The following is a 25710-nucleotide window of genomic DNA, read 5'->3' as shown; positions in this document are numbered from 1 at the left end:
TGCCATCGTGCTCTGCTTTTGCGTTTTAATGAGCATGAAAATGATACGACACACTATTTTGTACGCACGCCTCAGTGCACAGATGTACTGTAGGTAAACATATGTGCGTTTGCTTTGGTTTTTATGCAAATGTTACATTTGCAGTGTTAATCACACTCGTTTATGTCCATTGTTGATTCTCTATTGACTTTTAAAATGTGAACTACTGATCAAAACTCTAAATTGAAGCAGGAACATGTGATGGATCAGAGTGTTTTGTTTTTTTTGAATACAGATGACAATTTAAGTGTAGTTTAAACCCTAATCCTGCAGCCGGAGCACATGCTACCTTGTCTTGGTTGAGTGACTGTAACACGGAGAGTGCTGCCTCAGTGTTTTGTGTGGCTCAGTAAAACTGGGACATGCAGTCCTTAAACTCACTTCCAGCATTCTCACACACACCAGATGGATCTGTAGCATTCTTGGCTGAAGGGCTGCAATCGGAATTCATATTCTGCTGTCAGAAAACCGCAGTAAAACATTTCCATCACACTCCACATAATCTACTTCATTTCAACTGCAGACACATCTTTGATTTTGCATTGATCCAAAAAAACACCGATTGTTATCCGTGCGTCAGAGCATACTTCTTAATTCTCTTTGTAAGTCAAGTGCATCTGAACTGAGGGATTCATACAAGGGGAGAGAGAAACTTTTGTGGCAATGGCAGCGATACATTCCCTGCCATTGTCAGTGGCAGTTTGTATCTACCTTGATGGTAACTTGGGCAGACAGTGGAGGGGAGTTTTGTTATTTTAATTAGGAGATAAAAATTCAAAGGGCCTCTCCAGGCAGTGTGTGGTATGACAGAATCAAAACGATGAAGTGGAGCGGTCTGAAGTGTGCGTCTCGTCACAGCAGATTGGCCGACAGATAGGAGCTGCTCTTTAAAGTGGTGCTAACATGCACACTCTCGAGCAGGCGCATGTGCACACACACACACACACACACACACACACACACACACAGGCAAAGATATATATATATATAAATTCATGGGAAGCAAGTGTGCACACAAGTAAGACTTTAAAAGATAGTATATTCTAATGCCATTTTTCTCCTTCGACACATTTGTACTGGTCTAATTGTAAGTGTGTCACTAACAGATAGGAAGGGACAGAAAGGTTTTAATCAAACACGTGATGTGAAATCTGAACTATTCAGTTTTAAATTGAAATAATTGGGCATCTCATTCTTTACAGTGATTTATATAATACATGCTGTGGTAGTGTGTGCACTCTATTTTCAATAAAGGAGCTGTTTTCATACAGAGCTCCACTTGAGCATCTTCACTGTGTCTACAGGGCCGTTTTAAAATAGGTGATTCATGGGTTTTGTGTAAACACGAATAATCAGTGTTCCACATGTGAAGGAGACGGGCTTTCTAGCTTCGCCCCGCAGTTTCCTCACCTCTGCTGAGGACTCTCTTTATTCCGCATCAGCCAGAGCTCAAATCACATGTCCCTCTCAGCCTGACACTCTGTCGGTATGTTTGCACATCTTTGAAAGCTAACAGTGTGCTTTAATTAATTGTCCAGCTTTCTTTCAGAAACAATGTCCTAATTCTGCCATTTAGCGGGAGTGTATCATAGTTTGTTGTTATCTCCCCAGCCAGATTTCTGTAAATAGTCATATTAAAAACTTTAATCTCTTCAATGGAAAATGAAGTGCAGCTGAAAAGCCCGTCATGTGCCGAGATAAATATTATCTAAGCTAAAACCTTCACTCTCTCCCTCCACCCCCTTCCTTCCTTCCTCCTGCCACCCACCCTCCTCCTCTGACTTAATGAATATGTTCAGAAGATTTCAGAGGAACGCTTAATCCCAAAACACAACAATCTAATAATATGGAGGACCTGTCTCTGTGTTGTCGCTGACAACAGCACTGTAGGCTACCGCTTACCCCGACCGAGGTTTGACATACTTCTAGATATGACCATCAGTGGCCTAAAAAGACGATTACCTTTTGGAGGTTCAACGAAATTAAAAAGATGCTTTTCACACATGCTATGTATACATATATATATATATATATATATATATATATATATATATATATATATATATATATGTATATGTATATGTATATATATATGTATATATATATATATATATATGTATGTATATATGTGTATGTATATATATGTATATATATATATACACATACATATATATACATACATATATATATATATACACATATATATATACATACATATATATGTTAGCTTTATACATTCGTCTTTTGACATTTTTGGGAACGTCAATGTGAACAGCTTTCTATGCAACTACATAAAGATAAACTATGTGAATCTGTCAAACACAAGTAACATTAATTTGAAAGAAATGTGTCCATGCTGTCAAAACCACAATATACTTTCTATGTGCCTTCCTTGTACCAGAGTAGCAGGAAAAATCTGAAAAATAAGTGCAGTGGGACTGTACTTCTCATCGTTTATTTACTTACGACTTTAGACAGAAAAAATACTAATACGTTTTTTTTTTTATTCGGAGCAATGCAGTATTTTGGAGCCTTACATTTTTCTCACCATGTCCAACCCATTATCTTGTTTTTACTGCATTCTGTTATGCAACACTGCACTGAAAGAGATGTACAAAAAGCTTTCATCATTTTAGACTACACTTACTCGTGTGTGTGTGTGCAGTGTACCTTTCTCTTCTCACTCAGCAACCTTTTAAATGTCTCCTGTATCTCTGTTTTGTCCAGGTGGCCAACTGTGGTGTACCACCACCAAGAACATGATGGAGGGCGAGGAGCTGGTGGCGTTTGCGGTGGACTTTGACTCGCGTCTGCAGCCAGTGAACCACATGTCTCTGAGTGAGGGCATGTACCCAGCCAGGCTGCTGGACAGCATCCAGCTCCTGCCGCAGCAGGCCGCAATGGCCTCCATCCTGCCCACTGCCATCGTCAACAGTGAGTGTCCGTGAAAGCACACACACACAAACACGGGAGCTGGATCAAGATGTGCCGTTGTTTAGACACGCACAATAACACACACATGCACTTGCTCTTCCTCCCTCTCTGTCTCACTTGCACCAGTCGACAGCATGCACTCAGTCACCTGCTTAACAAGGAACGTCGTCTCCACCGGGCTTAGATTAACCCAGATGAGTCTCTGCACCAGAGATAAGAGCCATCGTCCTTCAAGTTTTGGGTTCACAAACACACCGAGGCTCAAACTAATGTGTTAATTGCAAAATACATGCCTCATGCAAATAGTGTGTTTGTTTACTTAGCGAGGGCTATCTGGGTTCAGCTCAACAGGGAGGCTTCTGTAGGCAGATGGTCCAGTGTTCTTGTTTGCCCTTGAGAAAGGGCACCAACCTTGTGGAGGCAACGCAGCGATATGCAGCCGCTGAAGATTTGGTGGAAAAGCCTTTTAACACAGGCTTTGAGAGTCAGAAATGTAGAAGTATTGAGGAGGAGTATGTGCATATGCATATGTGCAAACTCTTTATCTCTTTACTTTTGAATATGAAATTAGCATTCGTATCCTTATATCATGTCCCCTTTGTTCCTTTCCGTCTCCCTCCCTCCAGAGGACATCTTTCCTTGCAAGGCATGTGGAATCTGGTTTCGGAATGAGAGGAACCTGCAGGCCCACCTGATGTACTATTGCAGTGGGCGACAGAGGGAGCCAGAGACGATAGTGGAGGAGAACGACACTGGACCCCACCAGACATCCAGTACCTGCCCCTTCCCACAGTGCAACAAGAGCTTCTCTGGAGCAAGGGCCCTGGAAATCCACTTGAGCACCGCACACAGTGGTGAGTGACACTATTGTGTATTAAAGAGTTTGTGCAGAGCACAGACTTTTACGACAACATATTTGAATTGTTTTATTTTAGCTTCTTTAAAAGGCGGCATGAAAAAAACATAAAAATGACAAGTCATTTAATTTCTTTTCAAATATACTCATCCTGCCGTCAGCTATGATAGCTGACAGTTTATCCTTGAGCAAAAAAAACACCAAGTGGATGGGAATAAGCTTGGCATAATGCATGAGTGTTTGATGGGTTCCACAGTTAACTGTAAAGGAGAAGTGGGAGGCGAGATTCTGAGCATTTCTCCCTTTTATCTCCTTCACAGGTGTCAAAATGGAAGAGAGCCTCCCTCCTGGCACCAGCTTGAAATGCACAATCTGTAACTACACGGCAGATTCTCTTATTACATTCCAGCATCACATCATGTCTCACCTGTCACAGGCGGCCTTCAGATGCAATCACTGCCATATCAGCTTCCAGAGCCACAGGGAACTCTTACAGCATCAGGACTTACATGGGCACGGCAGCAAACTTCACAGGGAAGGCGACGGCAGTGAGCATTCCCCCAGGGGGGCTGAGGAAAGCCTCCAGCAGCAGCAGCAGCAGGCCCGCACTGAGCTGGCCAACAGGAAGGATGCTCTGTTGGGAAGTCCCAAAGGGGCCCTCAACAAGGAGCCCAACACAGACGGAGAGGCTGACAAGGCTGAGAAGAAGCCCATGTTGTCTGTTCAGAAGGGAGAGGCACACCCAGGCAGTAAAGCCAGTTTCTCTTACACAAGGATCAAGTCTGAGCCCTCCAGCCCCCGACTGGCCTCCTCCCCTGTGCAGCATAACATGCCTACATTTCCCATGGGCCCCTTCTTGTCTCAGTTTGCTTTCTCCCAAGACATTTCAGTAGTCCCGCAGGCTTCTGAGATTCTGGCTAAGATGTCAGAACTAGTTCACCGGAGGCTGCGCCATGGAGGGAACAGCTACCCTCCTGTCATCTACAGTCCTCTTATGCCCAAAGGGGCCACCTGTTTTGAATGCAATATCACTTTCAGCAACCTGGACAACTATTTGGTCCACAAAAAGCACTACTGTAATAGCCGTTGGCAGCATATGGCAAAGTCTCCCGACTTTTCTGCTCTCTCAGATAAGGTTCCTGAGGCAGTGAGCCCCAACAGTGGTCACAGTTCTGTTAGCATGTTGGCCAGCTGCCATCCAACAGAGGCCGACAGCCACCTCGTGCAGTCAGCCTGTCTGAACTCCAGTGTGTTGGACATGATCAATCCTGGAGCTAAAGGCCCTGATAAGGATCTACCCGGACAGGTGAAGGTCTCTACCCCAACTGGGGCTGAGGAGAGGCTGAATGGAAAGCAGATGGAGGGTAAAAGCCCCAGTACAGGCTTGGTGGAAAGTGACAACGATCCAAACAAGACAACATGTGAAGCCTGCAATATCACCTTCAGTCGTCATGAGACCTTCATGGTCCACAAGCAGTACTACTGTGCCACTCGTCACGATCCACCCATGAAACGCATGTCCAACAACAAGGTGCCATCCATGCAGAGAACTATGAGGACCCGCAAGCGCAGAAAGATGTATGAGATGTGTCTCCCTGACCAGGACCACCAGAGGAACCCTTTGGGTCAGTCGGGTTTTCTTGGAGTTCCACCTATAAATCCGTGTACATCCCAGGAATCTGTGGAGAGCCTGGCAGAACGCATCCACCCCCGCTGTGACATCTTCCCAGGTATGGTACCCAAACACCTGGAGGCTTCACTAACTGTCACTAAACCAGTTCTGGCTCCCAAATGCAATACTGTGGAGCAACAGGAGCTGGACGCTCCCATTGATCTCAGCAAAAAGTGTTCGCCAGTATCTGACAAGACGTGTAGCTCTCCTAAAAGACTGTTGGACTATCATGAGTGTGCAGTGTGCAAGATAAGTTTTAACAAAGTGGAGAACTACCTGGCGCACAAACAGAACTTTTGCCCTGCAACAGCCACTGCCACTGCCACCGCTGCTGCTGCACAGCAGCAACAACAGCCACAACAACACAGTGAGACTGGCAGCCTGGAACCAACCATCTATCCAGATGTAAAAAATGGAGGTAATAACAACCCTGATGATGGCTATGATAAGAGCCCCGGCAAATGTGAGAAGAATGGCAACGGGAAGGTTATGGTGCAGAATGGAGGCATGTTCCCCCCTCACCTGGGGCCTGTGCCGGCACTCAAGCCTTTCGCTGAGCCCCAGCTCATCCCATCAAAAGATGAGAACAAGAATATGTTTCTGCCCCACTGCCTTTATCCCGGAGCAATAAAGAAGGTGAAAGGTCCTGAGCAAATATCGCCGTATTTTGGGATAAAGCCGACCGATTATGTGACTGGGGGACCAGTGATGCAGGGAGAGGCCAGCGAACAAGAGCAGAGCACTAATGGGGGAGGAGCAGGTGGAGGAGGAGGAGAAACAGGAACAACCAGAGAGCAGTCCCAGCAGCCTGCTGCTAATGGGTGCCCTCACCCTGGCAAGGACCCCCTTCCCCTACTGCCCAAAAACAGGGGAATGGTAATTGTCAATGGGGGGCACAAGCCAGAGGAGCGTTCAGGCACAGCTCAACCACAGCAGGAGAACCAGCCACAGCCAGACAGCCAGCCCCCTAATTCCTCACCTACGTGGGCCACCGACAACCAGGCCGATTCCAATGAGAACATGTCACCTTCTTCCAAGTCCCCAAATGAGGAGGCAGTCCCTACGGCCAATAAAGGCGTTAACGGTTCTGGAAGTGGCAAGTACTGCCGCCTCTGTGATATCCAGTTCAACAACCTGTCAAACTTTATTACCCATAAGAAGTTTTACTGTTCATCACATGCCGCAGAGCATGTAAAATAAGTTAGAAGAATAATACATGTTCTTCTTCTCCTTCCTACACCTTTTCCCCCCAAAACTTTTAACCCTTTTTTCTCCTTTGTTTTGGTACACTGTTGTGTCTGGAATAGTGCATCACGCAGTGCTAAATGCTGCTTGTGGACAATCAAGAGAAGCTTCTTCTTTCATCATTTTAACACTAAAAATGCAAAACCATTGGTTAAAAAGAAAAGAAAAATGAATCAAGAATAATATTGGTGCCACTTTCACATTAATTTATTTTACAATCAGTATTAATAGGAGTAGTGATCTTAATTTAAATTCAAAATGAAATTTATATCAGAGTTGTTTGTAATGTTATTGTATAGTCATTCTTGTGTAGCACACATATTGTTTACACTGTAATGTAGGCTCAATGAAACAATAGACAATACAAAAATGAGATGCATTTTAGACACAAAAATAGCTACTGAGGCACTTGTGTATTCTTATTTGCTGTACCAGTTTCTGTATATCTCCAAAATGTCACTTGCAGATTGCTACTAATGACTTGTTAGCCTTAAAAAGCACCATTTGGGTGTAATGACCAGGCACAACCCTGCATCTTGCATTTTGGCATATACACATGGCTTTGCAAACATTTGTGGCTGTTTGTCCCTGTCTCTTTTCTTCAACTCAGATGTGGATGTTTTCATGAGGATGGCAGCATTCTTGTATAGTACTCGTATTTCTGTTTGATGATACACTTTGGTCTCCCTTTTTGCAATTTGCTCTCAATGCAATACTTTGTAAATGGGGGAACATTACTGAAAGCAGTATTATGAAATGGGGACTGTGCATATAATTATTTGTAACCCCAGAGGGAAAAAAAAGAAACTGTACAAGAATTACGTTTATTGCTGATGAACAAGAAGGGTGGGAGGTCAGTGGGGATACTGATGTAAAATGATCATTCCAATGTCCTGATTATGGGAGAAAATGTTTCTTAAAACGTTGTTGCTATGCATGTATATGGATGGAATTAAATTCCAGATCTGTTGGAAATTTTTATTTTGATGTGGTGTCATAATTAAACTTAAATCCTCAGGATAAACCAATGTCGTCTGGCCTTTCTTTCACACAGTGCACGTCTTCCAGTTAAAAACAGACACAAAGCCACATCAAGATTTGTTAACAAAGATGCAACATTAGGTTTGCTAGCCCTATTTGTCTGTTTGTAATTTATACAATTAAAAATAGGGCTTTGTGTCTGATAGTAATGTAACTCAGTTATATGCATATATCAAATAATGAAGCTGATGCAGCAGACAGAGGAACTCAATGTACCGTTGCCTGGGGCTATATAACATGGCAGAGCATTGAGACAGAAGCGGATGAGATAAAAAAGAATCAGGTTGTGCAGTGAAATGTGTGGCCTTTAGATTGATATGGAGTAATGCATTAATTTTTGGCACTGGCCAATCAGGTAAAGAGACTGGAATAACAATGTGAAAGATTAGATTTTCTGAATATTCCACGGCAAGTATTTCATCACACCAAATTCCCTTCAGCTATCTTCAATTAAAAAGCTTCCAATGAGAAAAAGCAGTGCAAAAAATATGTTCTAAAATGGACTCCCTGGAGAACCTTAGCAGACATCTAGACAACATCTACAGATTCTATCAGGGAAAGATATCATTCTTTTTTTTTTTTTTATTGAATATTTAAAACATATTCAACTACTCTCTTGTCCAGGTCTGAGTTATAGTTACATTTTGGGTCACTGGCTCTGCTCTTTGGCTTGTTGCTGGTTCACTATCCTCCGCAGGTGCTGGATGATGGCAGATGGCTTCTTGTAGATCATTCGTCGGTCTGCTCCTTTAATGTGAATGTGATTGGCTGATGGATAGGACTCCTCCAGAAACTTCTTTTGAAGCTTAGCTACCATCTGGTGCGGGGGAAATATTATTTAATATGGGGGTTTTTACACACAACAGTTATCACCATATTGTTCAGTCACTGTGCAAGACTTGGGAGTTGTCAACAACCTAACCTGGTTTAGGTGCTCTGGTATTTGCTTGTCAAAGTGATCGCCAGTGATCACACTCACTGACACCCGGCTGGAGAGCGGCTTAAACTTTGTGATGTCCCTTCATGACATAAAAAATGAAAACACAGGAATACACATGTTTCCCCACTTATTCTGACTTTCAATTTCCACATTAAAGTAGCAGAACTGAACAAAATTGTCATACCTTACTTGAGCTGCACTTTCATTCAGAAAGTAGTGCTCCTCCACTGCACTGCTTTGATGGGCAGGGTTACTTAGTAGGTATTTCTATGGGAGAGAGAGAGAGAGAGAGAGAGACAGAAGACTGATCAGTTACCAAATATATAAAACTCTTTCATTCAAGTGAAGGCAGACAAGACACGAAAGAAGCTTTACAGGTAAAACCAAAACAAAGCAGAATGAGCAATACATTGGCTTGGATACATGTGTAAAACACATCCAATATAAAAGTTTTACCAATGCAATATACCTGATGTGTGTCATACAGGACTGAAGACATTTCTTTTTAGGTAATCATATGTATTATATGTGCTTTTAAAGTGCTTTATAAATGAAATGAATTATTATTATTATTGTTATTATTATTATTATTATTATTATTATTATTACCATTAATATTATTGTACACTGATGGAAAGTGATCCATGTCACGGTTGATAGTACAGACACTGCCAGAGAACTCTGTGTACTACTAAATTAGGTGCACTTCACTAAACTTCCTTGCTTATGGAAATTGGGGAAAAATGCAAAATAGCATCGCTAAACCAAGACAATGATTGCAGTGACTGTTGCAGAAGAAAAAAGATTTCAACCACTTTTATCACATCAGTGAAATCTCAGCGTCAGTTCCCTGATTCTTTAGCTCGGGGCACGTCCAGTTCACCAAGCTACCAGCATAGATGTGAATTTTCATATTGAGGAGAAGACCCCTTTAACTGTGAGGACCAAATAGCTTTGGTGCTGGTAACATAGCGGCAAACAATTCTGCTCCAGTTCAATTAAGCAGTGGTTACAGAACATGCCCTTGAGAAATGGACTGCATGCTCTATTGAGTTCAGTGAGCATTTGTGTGTCTGTGTGTGTGTGTGTGTGTGTGTGTGTGTGTGTGTGTGTGTGTGTGTGTGTGTGTGTGTGTACACATTGTAACCTTCACTAGCCTGTCTACAAAACCTTTCTCTGTCCTTGGAGAATTCAAGCACAATGATGTCCTTATCTCCTTGGCAACAACTGTAATACTTGAAAAGCTGAAATAGGTCCCTCATCACTACTGCCATCAAATCGTGGGTGGCTGGCAGCAGAGAACAAGGCGTCTTAACGAAGTGTTCACATTCTCGCGGATGCAGGCGTCATTGCATCATGAAGACAGCTGTGGAAAAACATTGAAGACTAAATGGATGTCACTAAGCACTCACAGAGTGCCACTTGAGTGTGACTTGTTTCTCTAAATTAAGAGACAAAAGAAAGTATAGGAGGATTTTGTGGCTTCTATGTAATAGACGGCCATAAAATGAGCTTCCCTGCAATAATCTCTCTTTGTGTGTGTGTCCCTAATGGACCCTACATGAATGTTTGGAACCTTCACGTTGATGCTAAAATAAAATGTCATTCTACAGAGAGCACCACCTCATGTTCCCCTAAGATATTGGCTGTTGTTCATCACCACAGTCAATTACTCTATTTCTGCCTGGGATGCTTTTCCATTGCAAGGGGGAAAAAAAATGACTACAGGCCTTTAAGACAGACACACGTGCCACAACCATATGCTACTTTTAAAGAGATTCACAGCAGATCAGAGCAGGGAAAAAAAACCCAATTTGCAATACACAGCAAAGACCTTGTAGCTTATATTAACAGCCGTTTCCTCACAGACTGTATGGCCTGTCAAAAGGTTGAGTTTAACAATATAGAAGGCACCCAAAGACGCAGTGCGTTTGCGGGCGTCATGTCAGCCCCAGAAATGAGTTCAATTTTCATTTATTTAAAAAAGGATGTCTGGTGTCATATCATGCCAAATTCACAGTCTCTGACAATATGAAGACAAATGCGCCTGCAATCATAATCCACTCATATCTCTACTGAGGAGGAGGAGGCGGCGGCAGGATTATTCTAGCACTAGCACCATCCTGTGGCTGTACAGCAAAAAAGATGCGTTTACATTGAAATGACTAGTGTGCTACTATTGGTTTTTCTTCCATGTTTGTTATTTATGTAAAGGAAGTTCAGTCTAGGAGAACAAATTTTAGTCTTTAAACTATAAACATTTCACCATCTCTGCAATTAGAACACCTTTTTTTACACCGATTGCTGATTATGTACAGTATATGAATTACCTCTTGACCTACTATGCAACTTTCCGGATGACATTTGTTTAAGAATCACTGTCACAACCTTTAAGACATGCTTCGTTGTGATATGACTGTGTGTGTGCGTGTGCACATAGTGCTGACCTGGCGCTGGACGACCTCCTCTGTGACACCTTCACCATTGACGGCTGGTTCCATTGCGCCCAGGATTATCAGCATGCGACTCAGGCCTGTGGCTGCTGAAAACTGTCTGGTTTGGAATGACGGCAGCAGCTTCCCATACCTGAACAAAAACACATAGATATACAGTATATTTAAACGAATAGTCGGTGAAGCTTCACATAATTTTCAACCACCAGGTGGTAGAGCAAGTTAAAACCACAACACTGATATAATATAGTGGCAGGCATCCTGATAATAAATATTTTTATTTGTCTTTGGCTTTGTGTACCACAACTGGCAGACTCACCATTCATAGTATAAAGTGTATTCATTTAAGTTATGCTTAAACTGCATTAATCACTATTAATTGAGGTAATGTTGTATTTTGTATGTGGTATGTTGCTGCAATGTAAGTGTACATCGGCTCCTAATACATAAATAAACTTGCTTGAATTTGAGGACCAATAAGCTTTCTAAACGCCTTGTTTATCATCTAGTGGTTTTGTTTGTCTGTCAAAAAACATCTTTGAAAGCGTCATCAGAGCGTTTCCACCGTCAAGTGCCACCGGCTAGTTTTTGGAAGCAGAGCTAAAAGAGACCGTGATCCTTAAATTCATAAACAGTGTTTAAATGACCACAGACCCAAAAGTGGCTCCATGAGGAGCATTGTCACTTGCTAACTACTGATAAAATGTACTAGTGCGTCTCCATCACTGGTTGTCTTTCCTGTACTTGTTGTTCAGACATGAAACTGTAGATGATAAACACAGTCATTACAACAAGGTTGATTTCATGATTACAGAGATATTTGAGCAAGTTCCAATATCTTATTTGCCCACCGTGACTCTTTTTCAACCCAAAATTTCAAACTTTCTCTCTGAAAACATTTGCCTGGGGAATGACAAGTAGCTTTTCTTTTTTTTGGCAGATGAAAGACGAAGAGCTGTGGGATTTTGTAACTCAGGAGGCCCAATCGGTCTCGGCTCAATGGTGCTCTGAATTGGCTGGTCTCAGCCTGTGGAGCCCAATCAATAGTACCGCATGCCTGAAGCCGCCATTGCCGTGCCGCGAAGCCTGCACCTGCACCTGCATTCAGCCAACACAGTGTTGATTAGCCCCCGTGCACCAGGAGACACTCATCTCTGTTTTAGTCTTACTCCTTATCTGGGCCGGACAAGTAGCACCATGTCCCCGTGTACCTGCAATTTCTCCCAACTTCATTTTAACCTACCTCATTGACAACTATCAACCACTGATTAACTGGTTGTAATTTTCTTAATAGTTGATACATTAGTCTTAAAAGAAATTATAAAAATTTAAACAGAAATAGTGAAAAACTAATTTCATGTTGTCAGCATAATATGCTTAATTTAAGACATGACAATATATGTTCAAAATCAGTTTTCATTCTACACAAATAAAACAAAAAAAATGTATGAATACTGAACATGGACTCTTAAAAGTATCTTCGGTCATGGTACAAGATTTTACAAGAGGCGGGATTCAGCGCAGCATCTTTGCCATTGCTCATGTCAAACCTCCATCATAAACATGCACTTTTCATGTGTAAAATCCATTGTTGATATGATTTGTTGCTGCAACCCAAAGGACTGTGGCTCGAAATATCCACCTCTCCTCCGGCAAAGCATGTCAGCACTGATTGGTCAGATAAAGCCGACAGAAGCAGCGAGAGAATGGTGGTTCAAGGCAACAAATGGCTGCACGAGATAACTTATCTGCCATATTCATGGAACAAGAAAGAGTCTCTACAGGTCAATAATGGATATGTGCGGGGAGGGGGTTTGACTGTTGTAATTTTCAGTCTTCAGCAAATGGAGAAAACTTTTCAAATCAGACCTCCAGAGAGTGATGTTTTGACATTCTCATCTTCCTTGCCACAATTTCCCCCTGAAGTCATTCTGGCACCACAATTTAGAATCAACTCTTTGACCTGACTCTTGCGGTACTTCTCAGTCTCTGCACATTTTCCACCTGTCACCCTTTTCATACTCCTTGATTCCAAAAATAAAGGGGGGGGGAGTCTGCCTATCTGCCCCCAAGTTTAAATCTGGTCAAATCATTCCTGGGTCTGGCACTGAACATTATTTCAAGGATTCTCCAGCCACCTGTCCTATTCCCTCCTCTTTTTTTTTTTCCATTTTTAATTCTGCCTCGGAGTGAGGATTATGCGAAGCAAGGCATGCGTGTCAAAGGGAAATTTAGTGGGTAAAGACAGCCAAGATTGGTGGGATGAATTAAACAGATAACGGGAGGAGACGAGGTGGGGGAACCATGTAGAGCAAAACGCCTCACCGATGTTGGTCATTTCAGAGGGGCTCTTTTTTTTTCTCCCCACAGGAGCGCGGAGGCAATATCTAAATTAATAAAGTGATGAAATGAGTTTGTGCTGTGGACTTTCTGCTGTTTGACTTTCCCATCTGGATTAGTGCAGGCTGAATGGATGCTCTGTTACTTTTGTTACAACTGCGCAATTCACTGTTGGAATTTGGCCCTGTAGTGATAAGGCTCGCCTCCTCCTCCTCCTCATTATCATCTCATTTCATATGCAGGGCCTCAGTTACCTGAGATCCTGCTCACACACAAAACACGAACTATTACATGAGCTTCTGCCAACTATTACAATGAGTAGAGAACATTTTAACATGGACTATTACATGAAGCTCGACTAGAAAATGACTATGACTTTATAATCGTATCTTCAATCAATGTACCCAGGTTGTAAATGGTTTAAATTATTAGTGCACTAAAAGACATTTTCTTCTAAGGCAGTATAGCAAAAGTTCAATATTTATTCTTGTACATTCACAATTCATAACTGTTAAACTGTTAAAACCACAATTAACAATCGTCTTCAACTTTAACTCAAAAATAGAATTCAGTTTAATGATTTAATGGATACCGGTTTTTAAAATGCTTAATCTTTTTTACTGTAATAATGCTCCTTTGGCCCCCACTCCTGATTATGTACACCAACCTAGGCTAAAGAGTCAGTTTGATCTCTTATACTGATGTTTGTATATAAATATATTTTTTGGATCACTTTGTTCTAATTAAGCACACACACCTTAAAGAATAAAAGAGTCAGTAATTTGATTCTACTATATTTTACAATCTGCATAATTTTGAATGTGATGAAAATGTGAAACTGCAACAACTGTGAGGAAAGAAAAAGTCATTCCCACAGCTAATATACGGTATTTTTGTACTAAAAACAAAATCTGAAAGGTGAAAACTGTCAGTGACAGACTTACCCCACTGCTCTAGTTTTCAGCATTCACTTTACTCAACAGATTTCTTTGTTCCTATTTGACATTTCCGTCCTTCTCTCCACAGGTTTTATTTGCAACAGTAAAACACACCTTCACAACAAGACAAGCTCAATCTGACCTTCGGAAAACAGGCAGAGCCGATCAAATAAAATCTCTACAGCACACGACAGCACACAAGAGCAATCTCATAAACGTGTCATGCTTTTTACCATCGTGTGTGAAGTACTATACAAAAACTAGAGCAACATTCTTCTTCATGGTATATTTTGCTAATGAAGAAAAATGAGATCCTCTTACACATTATACTATTATTACTTTTCAAAGAGTTAAACAAATGAGATGTGGACTAGTTTTGAACCAAAACAGGTGAAAGTATTGTGAAAAGTAAGTTGAATTGATTTAAACAGGAACGTTTCAATTGAGAGGAGCAATACTTGGTATGAACACAGGGTGTCAGTCTTGCACCACAGCCGATACCAACATTCCCAGCCTGCTCCTTGAAGCCTTCCTGCCTGCATCAATACTATAGATTACACTGGGGTAAGTACACAGGGGCCATGGCAGCCCTTCTTCATTAGTGGAGCATAACAGCAATAGTTACGCTTACAGTGGTTCTAATTACAATTAATTGGCATTCCTGATTCGTCTGGGAGTCTCTAGATGAGGGGGGGTGGGATCTAGTGAGAAGGTGGGGGTGCAGCTGAGTCAGGAGAAGAGTGAGGGACGCGGCTGACACACTGGGGGCCACATTACTGAGCCACAGTAAGTAGCATAATGAATCACACACTGTTGCAGGCCGCAGGGTCAAATACAGCAGCGCTTGTTCACGTATGACACTAAATGCATATGGAATTTGTGTTTTATAACCCCAGTCATGGTTTTACACCGAGGCCGGCATATCGTGGCATAAAGTATGCTGTACAATATAATTAATGGTATTAATGGTATACAGTCTATATTTATAACATCACATTGTTAACATCTCTTTAACAATACTTTTTGTTTTTCTTTGAGATATTTCTGTGTAAAAGCTGACAGGGATGAAAAAAAGTACTTCTTTCCCATGTTTAGAAAAAAGAAAAAAGAAAAAAAAACATACGTTTATTTCTTGCCGTCCTAACTTTTACTATGTTTAACTATTTTTTCCATCACCCTCCATCTTTCAGTCCATAGTCGGGTGATTGCTGTCAATCTCTGCTGAGGATTCCTGGAGGGCTTTAGAGCAGAGATGTGCTCCACTGGGTTATTGAACAAGGTAAAATGGAATGCGCTCTGAGGGGGGAGTGGATATGTGGATATATCATCACTGGCTGCTACTGTTGACCAAGATGGAAGGGAAAGAGACAGCAAGCAAATGCTCAGAAATTACCTAATGTCACTTAATTAGTGTGTCATCTAAGGATAATTGATACATCTTAGAACTGAGTGGTCTGTACAAGGAGAGGAGGAGAGGAGAGGAGAGGAGGACTCAGGTACTGTATGTATGTAAATCTATCCTGAACAAAATGCTGTGGGTAAGGGAGAGTCACTCCTCCTTGGCCTCGATATTAAACTCTGTCTGGTTTATAAATCAAAGGGAATGCAGCAGTAGTGTGACTCGGAGCACTCGTCAGTCAAAGTGACAGTCATACGCTGCCTGTCATACAGAGTGGGCTCCAGGTGTGCAGCGCTGCAAAATATGCCTATCTGCTACACGCAGCAGCAAGCTGTGAGTTTAATTTGAGAGAGAGTGTGTGTGTGTGTGGTTCATACACACTGTACAGTATGCACCTGTATAAATGTTTATGTAATTAGAACTGTGTATGTGTGTTTGTGTGCAGGCCTTGCTGAGCATATTAATGACAGGTAGGATGATGAATGGGACAGAGCGTTGTTTTCATTTTGGGATTCATAACTCAAGCAGGCATCTGTCCGTGCCTGCAGCCGCAGATGTTAGGCACACAATGAGAAACTTATTTCCTCATGTGCTCTTTCAGCAGCCACTTAAAAGCGTCACATAAAACCATCACACGTGAAATTCTTATGTTACACGGACGAAAATGAAAAGCGAAAATGTCTCAGCATCAAACTCATACAGTGCGAATTATAGTAGAAAACCAAATAAACCACCGACAGCTGACACTGACAGAAGCGAGACGCAGAGTGAGTCACACTAAATACAGTAATGGTACATTAAAACAGACAGTTTGCCAATCAACCAGCATTCCCTACGGTGTTTGCCCTCTGCTCAAATATGTTCCCCATGGGGTGAATTAGTCTAATACGTCTCACACACCCTCTCAAAGTGGACACAGGTATGCAGACACACGTTTTTACTAGTTTAAGCTTGACCCTCAGTGTTATTTTTATGTGTGGAAATACAACAAAGGGCAACTTCAGCAGGGCAGCATTCAAGACGTCATTTACCTACATTTATAATGTATACGGGGAGCAAATTTAGTCAAAGCCAGAAGATACTGTGGTCTTTATAACAATATAGAAAGAACAGTGCAGTAAATATATATCCTCTACACGTCCACTCTACTTGATTGGCAAAGACAATCCCAGGTTACCCAGAGTCAACATGACACCAACATGACACATCAGTAGGACCATAAGAATGTCGTGCTGTTCAGCATGACTGACTCTGGAGAGCTAGTAGAAACAGCCTAGGCTCAGGGCTGTTCAACACCATATGAACAGAACACGTGCATAAAAGCAGGTCCATCATGTAGAGATTATTATAGCTGATCCTGAAGTAAAGACGTGTTGAGCTTCTTCTGATTGTGCTACTCAAACAAAGAGTTTGACATTGCAGGTTGACTCAAAGCCTTGGCTCTCAATTCTTTGAATGTAATTTATCCAGATATACACTGGGGCTTCTCCTAATCTCTGAAGCTCGAACCTCTGCTTGGTTTTTTTCATCAGAAAGCATTATCTGTGCCTGCAAGGAAATGAGACACATGCTACCATGTCTGCAGAAGAAAATCCCAAATAAGAAATTTGACCCCTTGGAGCGAATCGCACACAAGTGAATGTCTGTGCAAACGCACATGGAAATATAAGTCTCAGGAGATGATGGCAAATCATTTTGTAGGATGTAGCCAAACTAATTCTGGGAGTGAGCCTCTGTTAATGAGCAGGTCTTTGATGTGTAAATCCTCCAGTCCCAGTGCAAAGCTGATACAGTCTCCTCACAATCCTGCTCAGGTGCAGCACTTCTCCCCTCAGCATTACTTATCTTGTGCACCAAACACTGTAAAACCTCTGACAGCTAATACAACCGTATCTTCAAGAGAGACAACAGGAAGAAAAGCATGCCAGCACCAATGATGCCAATGACACTGGGATGTAGGAATGTCAGGATGCCTGTTGTTGTTCAGCATCATCATATAATCATATCCCATCCCCGTTTCTATTTTGGCTCCTGCATGGAAATCCGACACGGATGATAAGATTGTTGTTTTTCCCCACACAGAGTAAATGTAGAGTCTTTGGTTCATTTCATTTCTCTGTAGCTTCTCCATAGAGTAATTGGATTGTGACTACACTATCACGTATGCGGTGAAATGAATGCGTATTAATCAGAGGATAATTGGACACATACTCCTGATAAATGCAGCCGCTCCACTATGAGTCACGTACAAATTAGGCCATTTTCAGGGATCTTTTTCTTATCAGGTTCTACTTCTACTTGCATTAACGACCAGCAACTGTTGGTTTATGGAACAAATGTCACCCAGTCACTCCTAAAAATGTTATTATTTGATTCTGCCATAACACATATGGGCATATCACAGCACATAATATCACCCCAAGTTGCACTGGTTGAAACTCCTCGGTGATTCTAAATCACTACATAATAAATTATTTATTACTACTTGTCTTGACAGAACTGGGTCCACCGCATCCATCGCTACTTCAAATATTGGGAGGATATAGCATTACAGCGGTTGTGCACACAAATTACAATGTTGCTTCAATATCTTAAATAAATAATTAAATTATCAATGATATGCTATGACCGTTAAATATAAAATGCATATTATGTGCAGATGATACACACATATAATGATACATACCATCCGCATTACATAAACTTTTGGATTATGTGAATGAAAAACATCTATGGTGTGAAGAAAAAGAAGTTCCATAGGTAAGATGGTGCCAAACCATTAAGAACTAAAACAAATTAAGTAAGTATACGAACCCAAAAATGAGCAACAGTTCTTATCTACTGCCCCAGAGATCTTATAGATATAAAGGCCCAAATGATGCAAAGGTCAAAGTTAAACCCCTAAATGTATCCAAAAGGATGTCACCATAACTGTATAAGAATGTGCTCATTCCAATATTCTAAATACTACTTTGAGAGAAACTTCTGTTGAGTCATAATGGTATAGTCAGGGATTCTTCTATTCTTTGTGCGTTACCACACAGCCCTGGCTCTGTTAATGGCAGCAACAATCTACTAGTATAAAGCAAAGTGAGACAAGTAAAACATGCCAATGTGCTGAACTCCTCAACAAAAGGAGAAAAGGCCAGAAAAAGCAGGTGCTATGATCAGACACTGGCAAAAAAAATTAGTCTGACTAATTAATTAGTCTTTCTGATCATATGGTTGGATGTAAAGAGCCAGGAAGAACTTTCACTGTGGGCATCCTCAAGGAGCATTTGCTTTGTTGTTGCTTTCAAATATTATATAAGATTTCACAGGATCACTTTTGCATAATTGACACTTCTAACAGGTCTCCTCGACACTCTAGTTATTAATAACAACCCACCCCCTTATATGATAATTAATGCATAATGAGATGTATGATGTGACGATGAGCACCACTTGACGTGGATCTCATCTAGAGGTTTAAAGCAGTGTTAACACTTTGTCAGTCAGCCACAACCCTCGCTCTCGACTCGTGTCTTTCATGCTAAAAGAGTGCAATCAGCTAATGAGTTTCTTTGGCCTCCAATTAATCACACTAACGAGCCCCACCCAACAAAGACAATCAAGCCATTATGACCATGAAAACCAATAAAGCAGAGGTTTGGAGCCTCATACGTGAATTATGCTAGCATCTCTGTCGCTCTTCTGTCTGTCTGCCCCTTGTCCTAATCCTCTCTTTCTTCACACATTTAATTTTTTATTTTTCTCCTCCCTGTGACTCGCTTTTTATCAGCTCCATTATACCCTTCAAAACTCCTTATCATCCTCTTCGCTCCTTTCCAAGCGCTTCTATTCAATCGTTTGAATCAGATTTTTCACATCTCTTTCTAGTTTATGCTCCATCATCTTGCCATCTTCTCTCCTCTTTCCTTTCATCCTTTGCTCCCATCTCCCTTAATTATTCCCCCCACCTCTGTCCTTCATATGCCCCCCTGAATCTTCCTATAAACTCACCAGTACTCCTTCCACTGCTCCTCCTCGAAAATGTCCTCTGGAAGGGGATCAATCAGCACCAGGTCTGTCACTTGCCTAGGGACAATGAGAGGGCACACACAAATACGCTCAGATGAGACAAGACTCATTGGCTACCCTTGTCAACTTTACCCCCCCTGGCCTGGACCTTAATGAGTGTGAGATGGATGGAGTCATCGTTCTGTCATGTCCTGTACATTTGTCTGTTCTGTGTCCCCACAGACAGATAATCACACGTACACCACTTCCAGGAGCAATATTTCCACTCTGAGACGTGTCATCCACTCACCACGATTTAATTTTCTCCCTTAACATCTGCAACATCGTGCCTGATTAAATGCTAAATCTTTCATTCCTGATACAGGCTACCTGCCACATTAATCACTACCTTGTCTCTGAATCAGCTGAGTTATGGGGTTGTAGGGAATGGACCCTGGAATATCCAGTATTAAGTTTGAGCTAGAGAGAGACTTTATTACATATTTTATAAAGACATTTTAAAAACAGCAATTTTTAAATTTGAACAAAGGTTTGGTGTCCATTTAAAAGAGACTGGTGAGATTCTATTAGCTTAACAAATGTTAGTTCTGGTCCACTCATAGAATATAACACTCTTGCTGCCTTGATCCTGTAGCTGGCACCTATCTAGGGGGGTGAGTGTGTATTGCCATGAAACAATTTGTGTTTCATGTGAGACACAAGAAGAGACCTCCTGATTCTGAATCTGCAGCCCTGAGCTTGCATGGCTGGTTGGTGGTAGGGGGACTAGGGTACAAATCCTTCATAGTTATGCCTTAATGCTAAAACTGGAGAATTGAATCTGAATTTTTAATAATGTGTTATTTGAAGTATGTTCTTACCAACATGGATGTCTTATTTTCTTGTGGAATTGCTTCTCATTTTATTATCACTATACAATCTTATGAGTAATTTAAGCACTTTAGAAAAAAAAGGCACCCCATTTCCCTGTTTGGGAAGGGCAAAGTACTCCATGGACGAATCGCCAGCCAGATACAAACATTCACACCTAAGGTCAACTCAGTCTTCAAGTATCCTAAACCAAACTAGAATTCAAACCAAGAACCTTCTTGCTGTTAACACCACATCAAAATGCTCACCGATAGTGCCTTCACATTATACATTTTCCATGATACAAACACGAATTTCATTTGTTTGCTCAATGAAGGCTACAAACCCAAATGCAACGATCTAGCTTCAGTTTTCCATACTTGTATAATACTTACACATCGTGAATGTGGCTGTAGAATCTGCCATTGAGTGCGCCAAGCTCAGAGCCCACCAGGATGAAGGGCTTGGAAATCCCTGCAGCCTGCAGGAGTCGGTGCAGATCATCCACCATCCTGGAAGACAATAACATTCATCTGTATATGCACCAAAACCAGGACACTTTGCAAACTGGGCCAGGTGGTCTATTTTTCACTTAGGTGGAACAAAGACTCCCAGTGAGAAACAGGAATACATCTCATTAATCTTTGATATGCTCATTAACAGGTTTATTAGGGTCTGTATTAAGATGTAAAAAAAAACAAAAAACTTAAAAGGACAAATTCAACTAAATAACACCACAGTACAATCACCAGGAAACTTATACTGTATCATCAGACGGAGAATCATCAGTATACGAGAGGTCGCAGCTCCACCCAGAGCCATCTGGCGACCTGGGTTTGTGAATAAATCAATACAAAGTCTTGAGGACAAGTAGTCATCAAAGTCCTTGAGTTATTAAACTCTGGGAAACGGCTCGCATTTCAAAAGGTTGGCCAAATCAGCCTCTGAGCTAGATGCCAAGGTGAACAAGGTAACCGTCCTTTGGCAAATCCTACCTGGTCATCCTTGTATTTAAGATTTGACAAGTGCATTACTGTGTTAGAGGCCAGAACATAACTAACACCATGTGACGCAGGGCAGGGCAGAGGACAGGCGATAATACATGAGGTGTCCATACACATGAGTCTGTTCAGTCCCAAACAGCTACTTCATCAAGGAAATATTGATTCCCTGTTTACATTTCATCTGTTATAGAAGTGCTGACTGTACTGTGGTGCAACAGGATATATTTCTTTTCTTTCTTTACTTGACACAGTATAATTGACAGATTCAAACATGAAATGTTCACATTTAGAGCTTATCCTTCACTCCATGCAGTTATTGGTAGAACTGAAATTACAGATTGATTAATCAAATAGTCAATCTACAGAGTCCAATGGGGGAAAAAAAACGTGACAATCAGGCCGCTAATTAAAGTTAACGATTTTTCTTCAATACAGAGTAAAGTCGTTTATATAATATCTTTGGACATTTTGCTCTCTGGTCAGACAAAAGAAAATTGTACTGGGTGTAGGTCAGTTGACATTTTATTGACCTAATAAAAAATGTATTCATCCAAAAAATAAAAAAGATCTGTCAAGCCACAACACAACATCTGCTGGTTCTCAAATGTGATGTGCTGCTCGTCTCAGGCTACCATTTTAATTGAAATGTTGGTCAGAAGCGTACATGCCAATTTGCTTTGTATAATACACTTGCACAGGTGACACAATCCCTGACCTACATCAGCAATGTCTTTTGATGATGAGAAGCAATATGAATTGCTGTTTTTCATCCCTCTAACCCAGCCAATCATTCCATGTGGTCCAGATGAAATAACTGTTTTTTTTTTTTTATTACAATAATGCATGAGCTACCAACATGGCTTTTGTTGTTTTTTTTGACACCTTTATTTATTGATTGGCTACTGGTATGCATTTGTTTCAAATTCAGGGACTCTTGCTTTAGTATTAAGCTGAATTTAATTTGTTTGGGAATGACTCTTAAAAAAAAAAAAAAAGAAATATTCTCACCGTCCAGTTGTTGACATCCCCCAAACTCTCTCAGTTCCTGTGGTTTCATTCTGCATCACTCGCTTACTGAAGCCCAGTCCCATTCTGTCATAGGTACAAACCTGAGCAATGTGACAAACATGGACACCACAGCCTTTTTTAATAACACCATGGCACCTACACATACATTTAAGAAACGTTCAGTGATGACCCTGTCCTTTCCTTACCCTGTAAAAGGCACATTAAAATGTGCTGTCGTTGCACTGAAGGATAAAATAGTAGGTGTAGGTGGAAACAGAGCAGTGGGGAGTGGTTTATGTAACCATTGTGATGCAGTTGTTCAGAAGGATCTTCTGCAACAGGCCAGTGACCTAATTTTGGTCACATTTAAGACAAATACATGGGGCAGGCTGTCAGCTTTGACTTTCTGCTTGTTGAACAGAGATAATGTGGCCACTGCGAGGACCGTCCTTACATGGCCCTAAGAGCCAATAACAAAATCTGCATGATTCCACAGAGAAATTTGAGAGAGAGAGGCATACATATATATATATATATCTATATTTCTATATAATCTATATTTTTTCAACCCACACAGTAACTGTGATATTCCTTACCTTTGTTAGTGTGGCCAAACTTTCTTGGACATGAAACCAAATGTCTGAGGACATTCCAGTCGGAGCATCCAGTATGACTAAACAAGAACACAATGGTTAGACTGAGCTCAGACACAAGAAGGTCACAGAATATATTTCATGACACATAAACAAAATAATAATTACCAACTGGTTTTCCTTGCCCTTTACACAAAAGATGCATCTTCTGACCCAAACTAATATCAACAATCTGGCCATCTGAAGACAAGATGAATAAGAAAAGAGACATTAGACGTCACAGACAATTCTTCATTTGCCTTGAAGAAGTTAAAAAACTGTTTTACCGGTAAGTATGAAATAAAACAGAACAATGATTATGTGATACTAAGATAAGCAAACCTTTGGGCAGGAGCATCTGTCCCTCTCTCTGCAGTGATGCATAGTTGAGGAATGGAGGGATGACAATGATTAAAAGTAAAAACTTTCCGATGTTTATGAGCACAGATGTATAAGACAATCTGCCTTTAGCTTCAGCCTTACTGGGAGTTGTTTTATCCGCTGCATCCTAGTTTTCATAGAGAAGAAAAACAGGAATCTTGAGTCACACATCATGTTTCATATAACATATCCAGAGTGACTTTAAGGTAAACATTACCAGTCCAAAAAAATAAGTAGAAGGAGAAGAAGTAAAACACTTATGTCCTACCTCAACTATAGAGTTGGAGAGGTATAATTACTATTATTATATTTCTCTGCCTTTTTTGATTGCCAAATCCTCCTACATTTCTCTTTTAACTGTAAAGTTAGCCAGGATCGTCACCCTCTGTCATATCATACCCTGCAAAAAATGTGCATAGAAATAATCAAGAGCTTTATTGCAATTATCAGCATTTTCTCTTGTTTCAATTGCACATTTCAAATATATTTTTAGACCTATTTTTTAGAACTTTATTGTGTTGTTACTTTGATTAATATATTGCCTCTGACTGTAGCACACAACAGATGTCACATAAACTGAAATAGACATACTTGGTATGCAAGTGGTCTTAAAACAATATTGAAAATTTGGTTAACATTTAAAATAACCCTTCTTTGTTTTGACTATGTTTTGGGTTTTTTAACACATGGACATACATTCACACTGCAATGTATGTTTGTATGAATGTACAGTGCTTAACAAATTTATTAGAGCACCACCCAATGTACAGTATATGCCACAGCTGCCCTAAATTAACAGCATTGTTAATTATCAAAATCATTATGTTTCTATAAGAAGTTAAAATGTCATGATTTATCATTGTTATTCATGAATTTTCAAATTTACTGTTTTACAAAAAAAAACAGCAAATATAGTAAAGCACATTATTATTATTTATTGATTAAGATGTCAAATTATAGTTATTTACTTTCATTCCTGAACAGAAAATGAGTAGTGGTTGAATAATACACTTGATTTCTGACTTCTCAAAGAAGAAGCCCAGTGAGCCGGCTCAAGTTTGGGTACAAAAATGTGAATTCCGTTTGTTATTTGCTAAATAAATAACAATGACATTTTTAGTTGTAAACAAGTTTTTGAAAGATGTTCTCGTTTTAAGTACAGGTGGTCTAATAAATGTGTTAGGCACTGTATGTATGAGTTTCAGCTGTACCAAGATCTGCAATCATATATCCTTTTATCATCTGGGTTAACCAAAGAACAGTAGAAGACATATTAGAGTATCAGACAAGACAGTGATAACATTTAATCTAGCTACGTTGTAAATAATAAAATAAGTCATTAGCTTTGCAGCTTTTAAACGGAGTTCTGCTCCGCTTCACGCTACAAAACTGAGAGAAACACTGTGTGATACTGTTTAAAGCTTGTCAATACTGTAAGACCAGAACAAGAACGAGGAAAACACGAGTCAACGTGACGCTTTAACGGTTGGTTTCAAGCAACCTGAAACTGGCTAACAGAGTTGTCACGTGTAGTTAAATCAGCAGCTGGAGAGCGGGAACACAACATTACCTTTTTATTGGCGGGTTCGTTGCCTGTCGCTTGAGGTTCAATTCTCCGACGCATATCGCAATTAAATGACTTAAAGGTGATGCAACAATACAAACTTGAGCTGTTTGTGGAATGAATTGAACTGCAGCAACTTCCTGGTCAGGGTATGGAAGCCGACAGCGGACAAACATCCTATTTGGCAAATTGGAACGTAATTGGTTTTGGGTTTTTGTTGTTGTTGTTTTTTCATATATATGTATCCCCTACCACGGGAGCGAGTGTACCATATCGTTTGTCTTTTAACTGATTCAAAAGGTGTTCTATTTTTATTAGTATTTCTAGTGTCATATCATTTGTGTGTGGCACATCAAAACTATTATGATTACTGTTTTGTTGTTGTATATTTATAC

General features: G+C 40.7%; 2 protein-coding genes across 2 annotated transcripts in view; one reads left to right on the top strand and one right to left on the bottom strand.

The window, feature by feature from the left end:
- zfpm2a (zinc finger protein, FOG family member 2a) overlaps positions 1-7770 on the top strand; it is an 82015-nt gene extending 74245 nt beyond the window's left edge. The window contains exons 5-7 of the mRNA XM_044034368.1: positions 2767-2973; positions 3600-3827; positions 4150-7770. Of these exons, the coding sequence (XP_043890303.1) occupies positions 2767-2973; positions 3600-3827; positions 4150-6701 (2987 nt within the window). The 3' untranslated portion in view covers positions 6702-7770. The remainder of the gene's footprint in view (positions 1-2766; positions 2974-3599; positions 3828-4149) is intronic.
- On the bottom strand, positions 7557-25458 carry si:dkey-122a22.2. Its single transcript, XM_044034369.1, has 11 exons — positions 25322-25458; positions 23713-23878; positions 23500-23571; positions 23335-23411; positions 22739-22839; positions 21122-21238; positions 19860-19934; positions 11175-11313; positions 8912-8994; positions 8710-8806; positions 7557-8604 (listed from the first exon to the last, which is right to left on the bottom strand). The coding sequence occupies exons 1-11, from the start codon at positions 25373-25375 to the stop codon at positions 8437-8439; spliced, it is 1149 nt and encodes a 382-aa protein (XP_043890304.1). The 5' UTR covers positions 25376-25458; the 3' UTR covers positions 7557-8436.
- Between the last annotated feature and the right edge of the window lie 252 nt (positions 25459-25710).

Source organism: Solea senegalensis, linkage group LG9, assembly GCF_019176455.1.
Source record: "Solea senegalensis isolate Sse05_10M linkage group LG9, IFAPA_SoseM_1, whole genome shotgun sequence".
NCBI classification, from domain to species: Eukaryota; Metazoa; Chordata; class Actinopteri; order Pleuronectiformes; family Soleidae; genus Solea; species Solea senegalensis.
The sequence above is the reverse complement of the archived record's forward strand: the minus strand, read 5'-3'. Positions and strand labels throughout refer to the sequence as shown.